Source organism: Aedes aegypti, chromosome 3 (assembly GCF_002204515.2).
Source record: "Aedes aegypti strain LVP_AGWG chromosome 3, AaegL5.0 Primary Assembly, whole genome shotgun sequence".
Lineage (NCBI taxonomy): Eukaryota > Metazoa > Arthropoda > Insecta > Diptera > Culicidae > Aedes > Aedes aegypti.
The window spans coordinates 144,846,261-144,867,231 of record NC_035109.1 but is presented as its reverse complement, the minus strand read 5'-3'; the positions used below and the strand labels follow the sequence as shown (position 1 = coordinate 144,867,231).

Here is a 20,971-nt window from a genome sequence, read left to right as displayed (position 1 = left end):
CAATCCATGGAATAATGCGTGTCGAGTCCGTGAGGACTACGATTAGGGACCCGTCGACGCCAGCTGAGAAAAAAAACAGCTGTGAAACCACCAAGGATCGGCAATTATCCATCGATAAACTTACAGAAGCGGAAAAACGCTTAAAAGCAAAGAAAGTCCTTGGTCTGTATGGAGATCCAGAGGCCTGTGTTGCTGTAAAAATCAAAGAAACCACCAGGTGGTCCAGAGTTGAAATGTGTGGAGAGTGAGCGCGGGTTGTGGAATATGCCAACTGGATATAATGCAGGCTCTTGACTATCTGTGTCAGCTCCTAAAGAGCATCTTCCAGAGTAGAGTCGATTTACGATACAAATAAAGAACAGCAGTCAAAATGACAGTTGGCGTTCCTCTAGGCTCTATTCATGCTTTTTTTCTTCGAAACGGGATGCATGGCGGAGTTTTGATACTTCGGTCACCTTCGGTTGCCCATGAAGGTGAAGTTGGCTGGTTTTGCGGACATGTCATAGGGCGAGATAAAATGGAGATTTTGGTGATGGAAACAGTTAGTTTTTTTAAACATTGCGAATCCATCTATCCTCTTGATTTCTTTCATGCAACAATTAACACGCGATGCAACGAATGTTCATTCTTTCATAATTTATTTTTATATACACAATTGTATAAGTCTGTAATATGTTTTCTTGTTTTGCTTTATACTCATAGATTATTACACTGCTTATTAGCTTATGCTTAACATACTTCTTTCCGTTTGTTCTTGTCTCAATTCATCAATTTGATTCCACTATCCTTCTTATCATTCAAGATTACTTACTACTTATTTGCTCAGTTACACTCGGTCCGGTAGCTTGCCGCATCCTGATAAATATGTGTGTAACTTTGTCATTCAGATTTAACTAGATTTTTTTTGCGTTCATTCACTTCGAGAACGAAAATGGAAAACTGAGAAGGATTCGAACGAGTCAAGAAGTACGGCGTACGTTTTTTGAATATTGCAAGATTTGAACGAAACATTGATTTTTGTTTTCGTTTTTGACTAAACTAAGAAACAAACCTAGGTTTTGTTTCCCTTCCCGGCTCTTAACCATTTTTCGCTCGAGCTAAACAATTAATTTTGATTTCGAACAAGACAACGTACAAAGACTTCCCACGATAGAGGACGTTTCCTATATTTACAGTAGAGGTTTTGGGGATTCAAAACATTTTTGGGGTTTTATTTCATTTAACTACATTTGATGCTTTTTTTGTAATAAGATTCCTTTTTGTTCCACAGTTTGGAAATATCGTCAATTTGAGTTTTCATATTTTTTGTTGTTCGAACAAACGCAGTCACATCCATATAATTTTTTACATTATGCATTTTGTATGTTACTTGTTTTAAACATGTTGTTTGAACGATTATAAAAACTACATTTTCCTTTTTGTTGGTTTGAATGTACAATTGTACAGTTTTTGTTTAATGGATTTAACTCTGATGATAGATGTCCTACGAAAGGTGGTACACTGTTTACTGGAAGCGAGTTGGATTTTGAGATTCGGTACTGTAAGTATCGCTTCTCGAATGGAAATGGGGGAGATGCTGTTTCGCGTTTGCTTTCGTATTTACAAAGAATTCGAGAGTCTATGGACGGCCATAAGATTGCAATTGTTGTTGTTGCTGTTCAATGCTTGTTTTCTGTGCTATTGGTTTCTCTATTGTAAGTATGCGTTTGAGAAGGAAATTTTTCCTGATGTTCCATTTTAAGTATATTACTAACATATCCTGTTAGGGCCACAGGACAGATGGGGAAGCTTGTTTTGTACATTTTGAAATAAATAAATATATTCGGCTAAAAATAGTACATTTTCACATTCGTGACACATTTGTATTGCATTCGTTATTATTTTTTTGAAGTACGTTTCGGTTTCATTTTTTGAGTAATGAATCGGTGCTGTTCATTGGTGGTGGATTTTCCTTTGTGAGAAATCCGTCGGTTACATTTTTTTGCACTTTCCGTTTTGACAATCTAATCAAGAATGGCACCGAAAAATTTCTTCCATGTTTGATTTCAGTTGAGCATTTAGAAAATTAATAAATGATTTAGAAAAAAACGCCTATCGAAGATGGCCAACTTTGCTAGTGAAGCTGAAAAATAAATCCGGCTTGCTTTGATTGAGTTCAAGGGATGTCATCATCGACGACCGAAACGTTGGTTTCGATCTCGTGCTGTCGATGATGCCGATGACCGTCGTGGTTACTGTCGGAGTCATTATTCCTATCGTTATCAATTAGATTTATGTTTGTAATGTTACTATTCTCTAGAATATTAGCACCCATCAAGATAGCTGGTAGTTCTTCTTGCTGCTGTTGGTCTTGTCGGCGTTGTTGCCCCGCCTCCGGATCGTCCTGCGCCTGCTGCGTTGCGTTCTGATTGGACGATGCGTTCTCCAGTGCTGTTGATAGATGATCCAAGCTATTGACGTGGTTGTTGTTTGTGCTGCTGCTACAATTGCTATTGCTGTTGTGGCTAACGTTGTTATTGCTGGCAAAGTTGAGCGAGCTCTGAAACTGCGTGAATTGGCTGGTGGTTGCCATCAGGGAGGACAAGGCAGCGGCGGCAACATCCGAACAGCAGCTGCTGTAGTACGAAGTGGACGACGGCGAAAGCGCTCCTAGCGCGGAAGAAGATGAAGCAGCGACCTGCGCTTGTGTTTGTGAGAGCTGTGGCTGCGACAGCTGATGTTGTTGCTGCTGCTGCTGTTGCTGAAGTTGCTGTTGTTGCTCTAGCTGCTGTTGTTGTTGTTGCTGTTGCTGCTGCTGATGCTGCTGTTGAAGAGCTGCCGCGGCCACAACCGTGGACGACGTGCCGCCCATCATCAGTGAAGATCATGTCGTTGTCAACTGACGCCACACGGCGGTGTGTCACATCGAAGGTAGATAGGGCCACGAGAAACTACTGCCCGAGAGCAACATGTCGCGGATTAACGTCTCGATTGGCGTTTTGCCGACTAATCGGACGAAGAAGAGCTGTTCTATCACCTGAGGATAATAGAAGAAACGTTGAAGCAGATTAGTTTTAGCTGCGACTGGGATTGGAATTAGCGCGAAGAACTTACTTGGGAGGAAACCGTTCGCAGCGAGGGTAACCGCAGTAAGAGTTTCCCGAAACGGGTCGGCTGGTTGGGATACTGAGACCGGCAGTATTCCTCCAGGGCGCACTGGGATTTCTCCTGTAGGGACTCAATGTGAGCTACGTCTGACAGGCCGCAGGCATCTGGAAGAGTAACGGAAACGAAACATTGGAGGTTAGCTCAATGATGTCGATTAGCTCAGAATTGGGGTGGAGGTAAAGCAGGGGGAGAATGAAAGGAAGGGAAGGATTTTAAGATTAATGGAATTGTTGTAGTTTTTAGATATAATAACCACCTGTCACCGGAGTATTTGGTTTTGTGTTAAGTGAAGCATTTGTTTGTGCGTTTTAGTGTCATGTGAAAGGGCATCTGTTAGTGTTGTGCGCTGGGCTGTGCAGCATAAGCGGCGTAAATCTTCTAGGAAAGTTATTAAAACAAAACAGTCAGTAAAAATGAAGATGAAACAATAAATATGTCTGTAAAATGAAAAGAAAAAAGAAAGTTAGTAACCGAAAATTGGCAAAGGAAAATATGATTAATTTTAAATAACTAACATGCAATTATAAGTAAAACATCGAGTAACTGTAAATAATGGTAATAAAAATCTAGTGCCTGTCGTTTCTACGTAAAAAGACATAAAATTGAGTCAACTTGATCTATTAGTTGATTTTTCTCTTTGTCAAGAACTTGGTCAAAAAAGAGTTCAATTTCTGTATAATAAAGACTGCAAAGAAAAATATAGATACATTGATTCGCTTGTACTTTTTTAGCGTGTGGATGGAAATTGATCAAGTTTCGATTAAAACTAGCTTAGAGTGTAGAATATAATAATAATACTCTTCTTATGCTGATTTAGGGCTAATTATTCGTACTTAATTAATAAAGAATATGTATTACTAGGCGTTGGGGTATGGTCTTACTAACAAATAGGACGAGTAAACATCAAAAACAAATGAGAATATAATCGAAAAAGACATCAAACCGTTCAACGATTGCAACAAATGAATATTTTTATTGCTTGTCACGTGTCTGTCACAACTCAAACCGGCGAACCACTTTTCAAATCTCCCATTCGACGAAATTCCGACATACCCCGCCTAACAAATCGTTAAAATTGTTAACTTCAAAACAGATAACAACGGCGATAATTCCTGCCGCTGCTACAAGGCAGGCAACTCTCAACAAACACAAGGACAACAAATCACTCACTTTCCATTAGAGAAAGAGAGATTCACGCGCCGTAGAACCACTTGAACAAATGACTGCCGTACCGTATACGGGTCCCATGTCTCTCATGGCATTTAATCCAAGACCATATCGGACTTACGTCGGTATCGTCCCTACCGTGCCACAAAAGAGTCCATAAATCACGGCCAGTGCGACGCATCATCTCATCATGGGCAATTTTCGGGACCCTTACCATTGCTCTTTTTTTGTGGGCCCGTTGTTTCATGTATCTTCAATTCTTGACTTGCTGCCATTGGCATCTTGGAGGAATAAAGGACTTTATTTTTAGAAGAAAACTGCCGCCGCCGTTTTTTTCGCTTTCATTTCAGATGAAGTAAGACATCTCAAGCCCGGCTAACATTCTGTCGTTCAATCAGATAAACATTAGCGACGAACGCACGGCTTGTGCCCCTCGCCAGCCGGCGGCTGTCAGTTTGGATTTTAGAATGAGGCAAAACAAAAAAATGTCGGACTTAATTGTGCTCAATTGAAGAAGATGGTGATAAGACTAAATACTAACGCGAAAATAAATATAAATAATAATTAATGCTCGCCACAGTAGGCGTGCTGCGGATGGTTGCGCTTCTCAACTCCTTAAAACTTATTTGACGTCTCACGGACGTCAGATGGAATGTCATAAAGAATGTCGCGTGCCCGACGAACACTTGTGCCGCGACGCAGTCAGTCACCCCAAAGTTGGCCATGATTTTAGGGAAGCCGTCATCGCCGATGAACGACTTTTCTCGCCACCGCGGGTGGATTATCCAGATTGGCTGATAGGAGTCTCTTGAGTAATTAAAATTTATTCGAGCTAAGTATGCGCTGTCAACTGGCCCCCTGTCGTCAAATATGCAGGGTGCGGGAGCCACTTAACTCGGGCTACTGCGATACGCGGAACTCTCACTGGAGAAAGTAACAGATCTTTTAAATACTTTCAGACCACTTGAATCCTAATGGGTTAACCAATAAAGTAGATACGGCGGCATCTGTTCCGAAAAACACACGTTCTGACATGAAGCTGTCAGTTGGGATTTTAGGGGGAACCCTTTTCCTATTCCCTATTGGGATAGGGAACGAACGATGACGACTGCAAGTTGTCACCTGCTTCTCTTAATCGCCCGTCATTCTGATCTAATTGGCCGTGACTAAGATGGGGAGACTTGTGCCAGCTTGCTGCCTGCGCTCTTCGTCATCAGAATTATGAGATTTTCTTGGTTTCAACATAGGAAGATTAGTTCCTGTAGGGATTATGATAGGTTAGAAGCAGAGTATAGTTAAAACAAAATATGTTCGTGAACCAACGAACTGTTTAACTAGTACTGAAAATGAAATCAATGCAGATCATAGTAGGCATAGGTTTACGAAGGAAAAGAGGAATCAGTTTGTTGATGTGTTTTGGGAAGAATAAACGTGCTTTTATAATGCTGAAGAAAGTGTTAATTTTTCAGTCTAACTCGATTGAAATTCTAAGGGAAGCGTGATCGGGAAAGTGTCTGAATTCGGCTGCTTAAAAAGGTCTAGTCACTACAGTTCCCAGTCTGTTCTTGATGTAAAGGGGTCATGCACAAATTACGTCACACTTCTAGGGGGTTGGGGGGGGGGGTGGATTTAGGCGGTCGAGCCAAGCGTGACAAGCCTTACAAAATTTTTGGAAGACTCATACAAAAAGTGTGACAAAGGGGGGGGGGAGGGGGTCCAAAAAGTTGAAATTTAGCGTGACATAATTTGTGTACCATCCCATAGAGCAAAGACGATTTTTTCGTCTTTGTATACAGTGCAGACCAAATCCATGAATTCGCTTAAAAACTCCAATGAGATGTCCTCATCTCAAAAAATCATCTAAGTAAACAAAAACAACGGACCTGTAACGGAAATTATTTGAGATTTTTTTGGTTGGCTTTATTATAAAACACAGGGTCGGTATACCCTTAGTAGACAGTCCTCTATAGTCGCTCTAACGGCTTTTTATGAAATACATCTTTTAATCAATTCTCCCTTTGAGTTCCCCTTTAGGTATTCTATTGGGGTTACCCTAAGAAATTCTCCTAATTTTTGTTCTTGAATTCTTTTAAGTTGAACAGTAGATTGTGTGTAATTCTTCCACAAATTTTTATCATATAAACGACAGGATAAATTGAAACATCTTCAGGGTTTTTTCTTGTTCATTTTTCCGAGACAAGGATAAATTAGAACATTCTCGTGCCCATTTTTCCAAGCATTTCCTCGTTTTCATAGACATTACTTCAAAGAATTTCTATTACTATTCCAGCTGGTATTTCTCCTGGAAATTCTCAGCAGTGCCATCAGCAAATTTAACATAAAACTAAGAATTCTAATTCGAAATCTCCTGTGAATTCCTTGATAAAATCTCCTAGAAACTATGGAGAGCACCCCCCGAAAATCAGAGTTGGGAAAAGTTCTGAAATTCACACTACAGTAGGCAAACGCAGCAAATCACAGTCATCGGAGCCAGCGAAACTCACGCCTATGGACCGATGCACGAGTTCACTATTTGACGTTTGAGCGGTGCCGTGTTATTTACGTGACCATGGCAACGAGTGAATTCGGCACCGCTCAAACGTCAAATTAGTGAACTCGTGCATCGGTCCATTGCTGCTGTAGGCAAAATGCCTTGCAAATAGCAAAACACCCGTTGCTAAGGGCAACCCAAAACTACTGTAGAAAAAAGTTCTATTTCCCGCATTTATAGCCTACAATGACACTACTGATTTAGAAAATTCAAGTACCCAACATAGGCTACTTGATGAGATTCACAATTTTGAACTACTGTATTATAAGAGCCACGTGATTTTCCAGAACTCAAGCCTACTACTATTACCATTCCCAACACTGCCGAAAATTGTTCCAAGAATTAAACTAGAAATTGCTCAAAGGGATTATTTAAGTTGTTTATGGAAGTGTTCCTACTGTGAATTTCTAAAGAATACCTATATTAACAGATATAAGAATTGCTTTAGAAAATCCCAAGAAAGTTCTTCAAAACTTACTACTCGGATATCACAAATAGTAACATTAGGAATTAATATTTTTGGAAAATATCAATCATTGGATTGTAAATCTCCTGATAAAGCCAATGAAAAAAATCTGTATGAGATTTGATGTAAATTTTATAGCATAATCCTAGAAAAGTAATGAGTAATATGTTAAAATTCATAAAATTTTGAGGGTCACATGCTAAGGTTTGTTCCAGGCCTACTAAGTGGCCACTTCCCTGGGGGCATCAAAACCGTTACATGGCCAGGTGATTCCATATATAAAAATATGTAGTTTGCTTTGGTCATCAATGAACTGGCGCTGAAAATTTATGAAATTTGATGGGTTGCATGCTAGGGTTTGTTCCAGGTCGACAAGTGGCCACTTCCCCGAGGACATCGAATTCATGACATGTCCGGGTGGTTCCAAGTATGAAAAGACGTAGTTGCTTTGATCACTAATGAATTGACGCTGAAAATTCATGAAATTTGATGGGTCTCATGCTAGGGTTTTTTCCAGGTTGACAAGTGGCCACTTCCCGCGGACATCGAATCCGGGTCATGTCCGGGTGGTTCCAATTGTGTGAAAATGATATTGCTTTGATCACCAATGAATTAGCGATGGAAAATTTATGAAATTTGATAGATTACATGCTAAAGTTTTCTCCAGGTTGACAAGTGGCCACTTCCCTGAGAGCACCAAATCCATGAGATAATCAGGTGATGCCAAAGAAACCTACGATGTTCTAACATACATATTCAATCTTTTGACACGTTGTTTTTTTTAACAATGAACAGATTCAAAAAAGTGTATATCATGGAATCGGTAATTACAATTATAAAATATCAATCCATAGTAACTTATTATGATAACGGAACTAGGAATAACTCCAGTACCGTTGGACCAGGTCAGTCGCACTCGGGCTCAGATTGGGTACCACTTCTAGTACTGCATTCGGTCCCTCCGTAGTGCAAAAGGTACCCAAGTTTGACACATCGCAGTACACTTTTCACGGCATTCTAGATTACCTCATGAGCCATAAAATTTTGTGCATTTGCAAGGGACATGAAGGTCTTTAATTTGTCTTTGGTTGGACCAATGTGAAGCCAAACGCTGGCTTTAGCCAATGAAAAAAATCTGTATGAGATTTGATGTAAATTTTATAGCATAATCCTAGAAAAGTAATGAGTAATATGTTAAAATTCATAAAATTTTGAGGGTCACATGCTAAGGTTTGTTCCAGGCCTACTAAGTGGCCACTTCCCTGGGGGCATCAAAACCGTTACATGGCCAGGTGATTCCATATATAAAAATATGTAGTTTGCTTTGGTCATCAATGAACTGGCGCTGAAAATTTATGAAATTTGATGGGTTGCATGCTAGGGTTTGTTCCAGGTCGACAAGTGGCCACTTCCCCGAGGACATCGAATTCATGACATGTCCGGGTGGTTCCAAGTATGAAAAGACGTAGTTGCTTTGATCACTAATGAATTGACGCTGAAAATTCATGAAATTTGATGGGTCTCATGCTAGGGTTTTTTCCAGGTTGACAAGTGGCCACTTCCCGCGGACATCGAATCCGGGTCATGTCCGGGTGGTTCCAATTGTGTGAAAATGATATTGCTTTGATCACCAATGAATTAGCGATGGAAAATTTATGAAATTTGATAGATTACATGCTAAAGTTTTCTCCAGGTTGACAAGTGGCCACTTCCCTGAGAGCACCAAATCCATGAGATAATCAGGTGATGCCAAAGAAACCTACGATGTTCTAACATACATATTCAATCTTTTGACACGTTGTTTTTTTAACAATGAACAGATTCAAAAAAGTGTATATCATGGAATCGGTAATTACAATTATAAAATATCAATCCATAGTAACTTATTATGATAACGGAACTAGGAATAACTCCAGTACCGTTGGACCAGGTCAGTCGCACTCGGGCTCAGATTGGGTACCACTTCTAGTACTGCATTCGGTCCCTCCGTAGTGCAAAAGGTACCCAAGTTTGACACATCGCAGTACACTTTTCACGGCATTCTAGATTACCTCATGAGCCATAAAATTTTGTGCATTTGCAAGGGACATGAAGGTCTTTAATTTGTCTTTGGTTGGACCAATGTGAAGCCAAACGAATTAAAATCCAAATCTGATCATATTAGAGCTTATCAAAGATAAAAAATGTATGCCAAAAACTATGCTATTACCGCAAAGGTTAAGGAACATTTTGAGATATATTTTTCCCGATTAGTTCGATGAATACTTTTGAAGGAATTCGTGGAAAAAGTCTTGAATTTATTCCTGGAAAAAAAAAATATATTGGCCGTATCACTAAAACGATCTCGAGAAGAATTCCGGTTGAAATTATTAAAATAATTCGAAAGGAAATATCTGATCTATTGAGAAATTAGGATGTGTCGTAAATAGCACTCCGAGAAGAAATTGACAAATCGAAGCAATCAATTTATCATGTATCTGGAATAATAAACGGAGAACGAAGTTTTTTTTATAGTAACATTTTCCATATATGTCCATATATTAGTGGACTACCTAAGCTATAAAAAATCATAACAAAATAACGAAAAGCCTTAACAGAGATCTTTTGGCGTCAACAGGAAAATTTCACCCTCTACTATATGGGAAAAATATAAAAAGAGTGATAAAACTAATTTTTTAACATAAAATCGCTTGAGCCACTATTGGTACACGTGTTCCAGTAGTTGCGCTAGTGCTCCAGTAGTAGACGTTCGGGAATTATACGAGGAATTTTAAACAAAATGGTAATTTTTTACACAGGTTTTAGATTTTTCCCTCGGAACAGCAACTAATATCTTTCGAATGAAGCATAAAGATCATCTCTAGGACTTTTCTTCATTTTTATACATCCATTTTAAAGACTGCTTCCATCCGTTGATCCACTACTGGAACACGACGGCAACTACTGGTGCAAGGGAGCAAATTTTTTGCGTAAATTTAATTAGTTATATGACTTTTTGATAAAATAAAAAGCTGAAATTTGGCAAATCGACTAAACTAGAGACGATCTATCCACCAAAAATACCACATGTCGTTTTTATCGAAAAATGTTCGTTTTATTCCATAGTCCAATCTATTGGTACATTACAACCATTGGTACCGGCACCCTATAACTTAAAATGATTATGCTTGAAAAATGTTCGAGCTCTTTTTTTTCCAAAAATGCAGTGATGGTAAATCGCGACAATTTTAAAAAGAACCATGATTCGTTCACTTGTTTAGGAGAGTCGACACTTTTGAATAATACATGAGTAAGGCGTCCAACTCTATTTCCTAGACAAATACCGTTGAATGGGGTTAATTTGATTACCTTCGATCGATTCTGATCCATAACATCTGGTAGGTTGCATGTATTATCATTCAAATATTCCTAAAACCTGTATTGGTTGAATGTTTATCGAATAATGTAAACGAAATTTAAACAAAATATAATCTTTTAATCAAAAATATTTTTTAGAAATCAAAAGGTTAAGTTTATACCTACTAAATTTTGGATCACTGAATCTGAATTAGATATCAATAATCTTACCACTTGTTCATAAATCGACAATTTTAGAATTCTCACGGAACATTACTAAAGGACCTATCTAACATTGAGAGGCTCTCTTTGTTTACTTTCTCTTTAATTAATAACTGTGTCACATTAATCTCTTCTGTTGCGTTTTTTGTATGAAACGCTAGTCAAGGAAATTGACTTTTGATCTATAGTGAAAAACTTTCCAAAATCTTTAGTGTTCCACTGTTATAATCGAAAAAGAACGAGAGAGGAGAGAATCTCTCATTTGTACATAGGTCCTTTAGTAATGTTCCGCGAGAATTGAATGTTACGAGGAAAAGAAAAAAAGACACATTCAACGCCTAAAGGTAGGCAATTTGATTTGGAAGTGGCAACCTGTTTACGAAAAGTTTGTTTTTTGTTCTCTCGAAATGATTTTTTTTGTCCTTTATGCAAATTCGGAACTGCACGTAAAAAAATCCGTTCTGATATTCGTGAACAAAATATCACAAGATACAGAACACACAGCTTATGCCTATTCATGATTTAGTTCCCGTTATCGTGGTTCAACACTTGTTGTTTCCGTGACCTGTTTCACTATTTTGAGAACAAAAGTTCTCTTTCTGTATAAACGTCTTCATTTCGTAACGCTTTCCATACCATGATTCTGAAATCACGATATCGAAAACTCATATATGTGATTTGGTTCTAGAAAACGCGAACTATGTTCACGCGCGCTGTCAATAATAATAACGCATGCGCAAAACCTAGTAGTCAACAAAGCAGACCCTAGTTCGAAGCTGCCATTGATTTTCTCCCAGAAACTTTCTTTTTTACTGCAATTTGTTTGATTACAGGCGGAATTTTATTCAAATGGATATCAAAGATAGATTATTTAGTCGTTGCTCCTGCTTAAAATGAAGTCTGCTGGTCAAATGGACCGAAATTGCAGTCGATAGTATGTATGCTTCCTCGAGTGTGTAGCTGTTTTTTCAACCGGACGAACGACAGAACTTTACCATCAACAGGTACAGGTACAGGTACAGGTAGGTCCTTTAAACTATGTAGTTTTCTGGGCAATTATTAGATGTGCAACTAGTGTATTTATACCCATGGTGCTGTATTGAAAATAAGCGGCAGTATCTCAAATCATAGTTTATTCAAATGATTCTTTAGAAAGTGAGCAATGAAGGGTCTCAAAATATGGAATTTCAGTCGCGGATCGCCAGAACGCGATTCAGAACTATGTTCTTGAATTCGTGAAAATAGTTCTTGTTTACCGGAACAAACTTCACGTTTCCATGATGTCTTCATCCTGTCAGTGATTATTTCAGCAGGCGTTACGAATGATTTGTGGAACTTTGTTCCCAAATACGTGATTTTTATTCATGGTGTATTTTCATAAACCGAAAATCCACTTGATCCGGAGTTTGTGACTGATAGTGCTCACTTTTAGGAACGGTTTTATTTGCGTGTGGATTCTGAGTTGTGTTTGATCCTTCGACCTTGACGCTTGCTACTGCGGGGCCGGCCATGAGAGCAGGATCAAACATGTCGCGCATTGGTCGAGTAAAGGGAAAAAGTGCCGCGTTCGATTAGTTCTTTTTGATTTTTCGACGTTGACGCTTGCTCCTGGGCAGTGCGTCAAGAAAGCCCGAGCAGTCGTCAGTTGTTTTCCCTCTCGGGTGGCGCGCCTATTTTCTTTGAGTGGTTTTATATAGCCGAGCAAATGAGTGAAGTTGAAAGAGGATTGTTGCTGCTCAAGGATAACGGATCAATCACGATCTTCAATAAATTCAGCCAGTTCATCTGTTTCGCTGACTACGTAAGAACGTTCCAGGTGGTTGCTGAACAGTATACCAGGCTGAAACGTGAAGCAGAACGAGGTCGGTTGAAGATGAATACGTCGAAGGCGAAATATTTGCTGGATGGAGGAACCGAGCGCGATTGGCAATCAAAAGTGAGGTTAGGGTGCGAAAGTTTTTCAAATTGAAATGAATATTCACGGTGTCCTGTAACTTGAATTGCAAAAATCTTGTCAGTTAAATTATTGTGATGATTTTTATTCCAAAGTTGTCAATTAAAATTTCGATTAAGGTACACTAATCCCTAATCTAAAAGAGCGCCATCTACCTAAAATGCGTTAGATTCACCATTAGATCTCGCATTGGAAGACGTGTGATGATCGACGGAGATGAGTTCGAGGTGGTGGACGAATTTGTCTACCTCGGATCATTGGTAACGTCGAATAACAACTTCAGCATGATGGGGCCCAGATAGCCGTAGCGGTAAACGCGCAGCTATTCAGCATGACCATGCTGAGGGTCGTGGGTTCGAATCCCGCTGGTCGAGGATCTTTTCGTGAAGGAAATTTTCTCGATTCCCAGGGCATAGAGTACCTTCGTACCTGCCACACGATATACACATGCAAAAATGGTCAATCGGCAAAGAAAGCTCTCAGTTAATAACTGTGGAAGTGCTCATAAGAACACTAATCTGAGAAGCTGGCTTTGTCCCAGTTGGGACGTAACGCCAGAAAGAAGAAGAACAACTGCAGCAGAGAAATTCGAAGACGTATCATTGTCGGAAGTCGTGCTTACTACGGACTCCACTAGACCTTGCGGTCTGGTAAACTTTACTTCCGTACTAAGTGTACCATGTACAAAACGTTAAGACCGGTAGTCCTCTACGGGCATGAGACGTGGATAATGCTCTAAAAGGACCTGCAAGGGCTAGGAGTTTTTGAACGACGTTTGCTTGGGATCATCTTTGGTGGAGTATGTGAGAACGGCGTATGGAGAAGAAAAATGAACCACGAGCTTGCGCAACTCTACGGTGAACCCGGTATTCAGAAAATCGCCAAAGCTGAAAGGGTACGATGGGCGGGACATGTTGTGAGAATGCCGGACAACAATCCCGCAAAAATGGTCTTCACCTCGAATCCGGCCGGTACAATACGAAGAGAAGCGCAACGAGCTAGGTGGTTTGACCATGTGGAGCAGGATCTTGGAAGTGTGGAGGCTAGCGGCCATGGACCGAGTTTGTTGGCGTAACATTGTGGCGCAGGTCATGTCTTGAAGGACGTAGCGCCATTAAAAGTAATCAAAAGTTTATGCTCGTGAAGTACTTCCTGATTCGAACATTTCCAACACTGCTTGACAATAGTCGATTGTTTGGAGATGAATGCTTCAATTATTCATAAATTATTTCATAAAAAACAGTTTCCATGGTATTTGATCTAGAATGTCAACACCAATTTAGGAGAATCAAGAATAGTTATCCGATAATTCAAAATCAAAGGAATTTTTATAACTGACATAGGATAATAGCTCGCTTGACAATCTTTATACATGTGGGTTCGGGATTGATCAACTTCTCCCCTATGATCAACTACATCCCGAATTACGGTATACAATGATAATGTTTGGAAAATTTCTAGAAAATCCTTCGAGCATGAATATTGCTGGTAATATTTATGATCTTGATCTAATCTTTATGGTTTCAAAGTAACGCGTTTGAAGGAAGGTGTGGTAGACTTTTCGAGAAAACTGTTCTAGGGAATGGTAGAAATGCTAGAGAAATTACTTTATAATTTTTGAAGTAACTGTATAGAATCTTTTGTGAAATTCTTATATTATTCAATAGTTATTTAAAAAAGTTGCTTGAAAATCTTGAAATAAATTTGGAATGGGTAATGGAAATCCTGGCTACGCATATGGAAACATGAGCCAGCTTACTACGCTCTTCATCATTAGAGTTATGAGATTTCAACATATATGTAAAGATTAATTCCCAATCTGTTCTTCATGTCCGCAGTGCAGAACTAGCACATGAACCAAATAAAAAAATTAAGCCTACGTATAGAGTCTTACGTAACATCAATAACCGCGCATACAGACGTAGACATGTCCGCCATACGGGCGCCCCAGCGATGTCAAACCATGATCGGGGTGATAAAATTCAATTAAATTGTTTCCAATTTGCCGACGTTCCTAAATGCGTTGGTTGATCTAGCTAGAGAGCGAGTGCTAGAAAACTGAAAGCAACACATCACAGACAACGGGAATTAAGTCTAATCGCCTTCGTCGCTTCTAATCGAAACTGTACAACAATTAAGTCGAGCGCTTCTTGCCTGCCCCTGCCAACGCCTGCGCCCATAACCAGAAAGTCTCTCTGCCTGCGCTAACGTTAAAACAAACATTCTTCGTTTCATTCAGATCAATTAAAGAAAATTGTCTCTGATTATAAACACCCATATGTAGGTCGATAAACATCCACGGGCAGCAAACAAACCGAACTACGTAGCGATGAAGAAGCTGGTTGGCACTCAGCCATATTCAGTCATTCGGTGAAGCGAATTTCCATTCCACCACGAGCTCGGGAACGGAGTAAGAAAAGATCAATCTTGACGAAGTTGTATCGCTTCGGCCGCCACCAACTAACGATATCATGCGACGATCTAGCATCCAGCTTGTAGCTCACGGTGAACTTTGATCCTTTGAGTGGAATCGTCGAAAAACAGAAAGAAATCATAGCAAACTATGAATTTGTGTTTCTTTCAGTGCAATGTGCTACCGCGGTTGCTTCGATACTTAATTTTATTTACGTACCTCGGTAATTGATTTTTATTGGGCAGATGAATTGACGGGGTAATTGAATTCGTTTTCGAGACTTTCGACGACGGCGACGATCGACGCGACGCGATACGGTGCGATTGCACATTCAGATATAAAGCTGCAACACGTTGCAGCAGTGATCTCAAGCGGACTAACTAGAGGTCACGCCTAAGAGCAGTAATCGAGGACTCCGGAAGGTCGCACTGCTCAGGAAGATGATTTCAATATTTGTGAAGACCATAGCATAGCATACACAGCATATATTTACTGTACATGTCAATGGTTGTTACTGTTGATCGGAACTGGTAAGAATTACACTTCGGTCAAAATGAATAAGGGATGGGAGTTTCCGCCTACTCTCGAATTACACATTTTAGAAGCTCTTATATTATTGATCAATAACGGCTATGTCCTTACTGTCAGTTGGGATGGGGAAGGGATGTTGGTGTGTAGCGATTGATGCTTCTAGAGACCGAGAATACCTCTGCATCTCCACAATCACCACGGTAAGGGTGTTGATTAGTAAGGGAGGAAACAAATCTGGGAGTCACATTTGGTTGATGATGCGATCCAAGGAAAAATATATTGAGAGATATTAGTAGATGAATCAAAATGTATGTAGACATTCATAATGTCGTACTTTTCAAAGGTTAATTTTAGTAATGTTGAGAATAAAAATTCTACCATGTTTAGCATATTTTACTAAATTTTTCCATAGTAATTTCCATATGAATCTACATCGCCTTTGGGCTACCTTTAAATCACCACCTGAACATCTGAACATAAAGATGGTAAAGAAAATATTGGAGAAGGGACATCCAATTTTTTTGGAATTTGGACCGCCGTTATATGTTACACAATGTGTTCTGTGTTGCTTATTTTTTCCCCTTTATATCAGCCTCTAGAATCATAGTCATCCTCGTTCTCTCATATCTCCATCAAACCACCAAAGCAAGTGTAAATTTACCCAATTTAACGCATTGTTTTGTTTTAACCTCTCGAAAAGCTCTTCAACCGCGCATGGGTGGCGCACGTGCTTCCATAAAAAGGAACAAATTTGCCAGAAAATCGACACCATCGCATCACCCCCGAAACCAACCTTCGCCGAACTCAGAGCTGCAATTCCACACACCCGCTGCTGAGCCCCGTCGACCGAGACGAAACTAATTAAATATTTTAATGTGATTTTAATTGTTACCAAACACCCCCTTCTCAGCAACTACAACACCTATCATCGTCTTGCATGGTAAGGTGAGGGGTTGGACTGGGGGTAGATCACATTCGGCAAACTTTTCCCCAAAAACTGACACACTCCTTTCACCATCACGACGACCTTGCGTTCCGTGACGACGGGTGAACGTGAGTCTACGTCAGCTATTTCTCAAGCTACTAGCGAATGGGGTTCGCTCTTTTTAAAACACCAACTTGGGCACGTTTTACGAGCCTTCTTGTGGCTCTTTATGCTAAGCACATTGTATTTAGCCTATACTCGGTGAGGTGCCTATCTTATCCTGCCAAGTGCGGGCTGCCGTTCACTTGATGGGAGCATGTAAGACATGTGTTTTACACCCGATTACGATCATCATTATGATTAGCAATTTTGCCGTCGTTAAAATTATTGTTTAACTGCCGATCCCAAGGATGGCGTGGCATGCAGACAACGGCTTGGAGACAAATTCCTTCGGATGATGAGGGGGGACTACCATGAGAAGAAGCAAGCGTACAGTGGTATGAAGGCGGCCAAAACCGCAAAAAAATAAATAATTTTCTCCAAACGGTATTACTTTTTTCGGTTTTGTTAACACTTTTGTGGTCTATTTTCAAAGTTTGAAACAGATTAATCGGACTTTGAATTTTATACAAATCTTTGGGGTTTGGATTGTGGATTTAAATTTTCATAAAAGTTCTTATATTAAAACATCGATTTAGATCAGAAGTACCAGTTATGGCCATAGTGGTTCCCAATTTTTCCATACGCACTAGCTTCATTGATTTAAAATTTTGAATAATTTTGGTGTATTAGTAGTAGGATGTAAAAAAGTGATTGGTCGAAAACACCATGGAATGCTTTTTTTCCGTCTGTGTGTCTTTTACTTGGTGGTGGTTCGTTAATAATAAAACAAACGTAACCCTTTATGGTTTTGCGTCGTCAGAGAGCTTTTTTTTTTCGATTTGCGCGTAGTTCGATCCAAGCAACCAACAGTTGGGACATAGTGCTATAAAAACTGCCCAACTATAGACAACAACCGGTGAGATCTTTCCATGATTCGTTATCTGATTGAATTCCTATAATCGCATGTATTTTGGTTTGTGCTGGGACCTCCAGGGCACTTGATTGAAGCGGTTCGGACAGGAAGCTTGGGACTGTCTCCTCCTTGTTGTTAACAATTCGTGGAAAGAGGGCGAACTTTTCAACTTAATCTATTTGTAAATACTTTCTTCTTCAAAGAGATTTTGTTTCTCTGACGAGGGTTTCATGCAAGTGTCTCTGCTAACGGGTCCGCATATCCATTTCATACAGGAGACTAACTGCTTTACAAACAATCTTGATCAGATCGATTTTCAGATTATTCTAGTGCTATAGGCAGATGCCTTGCAACAATCAGGCTTCTTCATTGCTCTTGATTTAGCCTTTTCCTCCCCCTTTCAACGATCAACTGCAAAAGAGAAGTGATTTTAACCACACACAAACTGAGCATCCGTACTCTGCGGGATGAAGAGTTTACACGTTTGTGTTTGCTCCCACAGTTGTAAAAAGTTTGTTTTGACAACCTCAGTGCTCCAAAGAGAAAGAGATTGGTCGAGGGAAAGGACCATTTTTTCTTATTTCTCAGTTCGGAAAAGAGCATTTCCAGACAGCTCTTCGTTGTCTCTTTGCAGCTCTTTGCCTAAGAGGGAAAAGAAGAAAGCGAAATTATGCTCTTGCGTCGGCAGAGCAACCAACCTCAGTTCATTCCAAAAGCAATGATGAGGTGTTTACAGAGCTTCTCAGTGAGCAAGAACTGTCAAATCAAAGATGTGCATTTGGTAAAAGCTAACGTCCCTTTCCGTTCTCTCAGCCACGGATTATTTAATAAACATCGAATGCTGACTCATAATTGTTGTGAGTGTATAAGTTTGCTCCATACATCAGATCAAGATGAGCAAAATGAAGCCTGGAAACAATAGATGGTAGACCGAAATCATCATCATCATCAACTAATGATGTAAAAGTGGGATGTAAATTGTAAATTGTTATTATAACATTCAAAAGGATTAAGGGGGCAGGATACGTAATTGATTTCGGAATTTTCAAAAGTAGTTTTTTCGTTCAAGGTTCAGAAAATTTACAGGAAAATGTGTTCACTGTATTCTATTCTCCATCCGAAACACAGTGAACACATTTTCATTGAATAGTTTTTTGTTTGGAACAGAAAAACTGCTTTTGAAGTTTCGATGATGACGATAGAGTAATGTTTTGCACCTAGCATTTTAATTGAATTAAAAGTATGTCAGCTCCAGCTTCTAGGCTAAGTTATATCTTACTTTAAAACGTAGTACGGTGTCCGTTCGCATTATAGGGGAAAAAGTTTGCACTGAATAAACGACAAGGCTTTAACATGCAAATTGCTTGTGATGGTTCTATAAACAAGCACTTACTTTTCTTGTCTGCCGAACGTTAAGAAGCAATGGGTTACATGCATGCCCTGATTCGCTACTCGCCACATAGTAACGCACATGCGCTAGTGTCTATGCATGAAAAATCGCTTAAAGGTAACGCGGAAAATATTTGTATGACGAAATGCATCTAACGAATTATTTTTCAAAATTGAAAACTATTTTTGAAAAATATTTGGTACCGGGTGTGCGTAATGATGATGGCTATCACGTCTACCACATATTTTTTGGATTAAGGTTTCCATTCACAAGATATATGAAGTTAGATGCCTTTCCCCATACAAATAAAGTGAGAAAACTTCTAATGATCAACTGTGGACAAGAGCAAAGCAGGTAATCCATTCTTGGAAAAGTTATAAAAGAAACAGGCTGTTTTTCGGCCCTTCCTCAAATTTCAGTTGAATTTTCCTGGCATAATGTTTTTTCTCTTATGTTTGTACATTTCATCCATTTGAAGTGGTATTCTTATAATAATGTTGAAGCATTTAGATATATTTTGATTGTCTTGTTTTGAAAATCTTGTGCAAATTTGTGTCCTATGGCGCCTGCGAACCTTTGCCCAAAACTCTAATTGAACACTTTTCAATATTAGAACAGAACGGCTCAAATCCGATCGTAGCACTACTTCATTTATCCAGCTTTTTAAAAGCGCTAATGGCTGCCGCAAACAGGCTCACTTTCCGGTAGGGATCGGTCGATTTGACGTTTAGCTTGGGTCGTTTTATATTGAGCGGACCCAAGCCAAACGTCAAATCGACCAATCCCTACCAGAAAGCGAGCCTGTTTACGGCAGCCATTAGCGCTCGTAAAAAGCTGGATAACTTCGTAGCTTTGATGAAATTGTTTATGTTGATACATATATGTAAACAGTTGACCTAATGAGATGTCAAACCCATACAATATTGCAAGGGTTTCTGCTGCGTGAATGAAAAAAAATAAATAAATAAAAAAAACTCTGCAACATTTTACCCCGTGCTAACTTTTGGTCCGCATTACTCTAGTATCCAAGGATTCTATAGAATATTTTCAATATATTACTTGAGGATTTTATTTACGAATACCTCCTGGATGTTCTATGGTCAAATAGGGATCCACTATGGCTATAACTGGTATACTTTTCATGATCGTGCAATTTAAACCAAACAATATATCATACACAAAAGTTTAAGTCCAATGGACCTATGCACGGGTTCAGTATTTGACGTTTAAGCGGTTCCGTGTTATTTGTGTGACCATCGTGATCATGAGCCTATACATGCTATAAAACGTTTGACTTTTACTGTGCGCCCTGTTTTCAAATTGCCCGTGAGAGTGAGCGAGACAGCACCAACACACGGCGCACAGTAAAAGTCAAAGAACAAAAGGATTTATGACACGTACAGGCTCATGGAAACCAGTGAATTCTGCACGCTTGGCGGATAATCCAAGCAATCAATAGTTCGGATGGACCAAAGCATGATTTCATTAATTTGACGTTTAAGCGGTGCTGAATTCTCCCGTTCCCATGGTCACGTAAATAACACGGCACCAATCAAACGTCTAACAGTGAACTCGTGCATGGGCCCATGGACTAATGCACGAGTTCACTAATTTGACGTTTGAGCGGCGCCGAATTCACTCGTTGCTATGGTCACATAAATAACACGGCACCGCTAAAACGTCAAATAGTGAACGGTAGATTTTCCATGGGTTTGACGGTACCGTTTTGGTTCATGTTACGGACAATTAAGGCCTCAGTGAAGTATAAGTCATTAGAAAGCATATAAAAAAATCATTCTGTACATTTTTTCTGCGTTATCGACCCTTCAAAACACTTAATTTTCGAATGGTTGT

General features: G+C 39.5%; 1 protein-coding gene across 1 annotated transcript in view; it reads right to left on the bottom strand.

Annotated features, from left to right (window-relative positions):
• Positions 1-732: 732 nt before the first annotated feature.
• LOC5576000 (nuclear receptor subfamily 2 group F member 1-B) overlaps positions 733-20,971 on the bottom strand; it is a 279,752-nt gene continuing 259,513 nt past the window's right edge. The window contains exons 4-5 of the mRNA XM_021849024.1: positions 3,094-3,251; positions 733-3,016 (exon numbers count right to left, since the gene is read on the bottom strand). Of these exons, the coding sequence (XP_021704716.1) occupies positions 2,900-3,016; positions 3,094-3,251 (275 nt within the window). The 3' untranslated portion in view covers positions 733-2,899. The remainder of the gene's footprint in view (positions 3,017-3,093; positions 3,252-20,971) is intronic.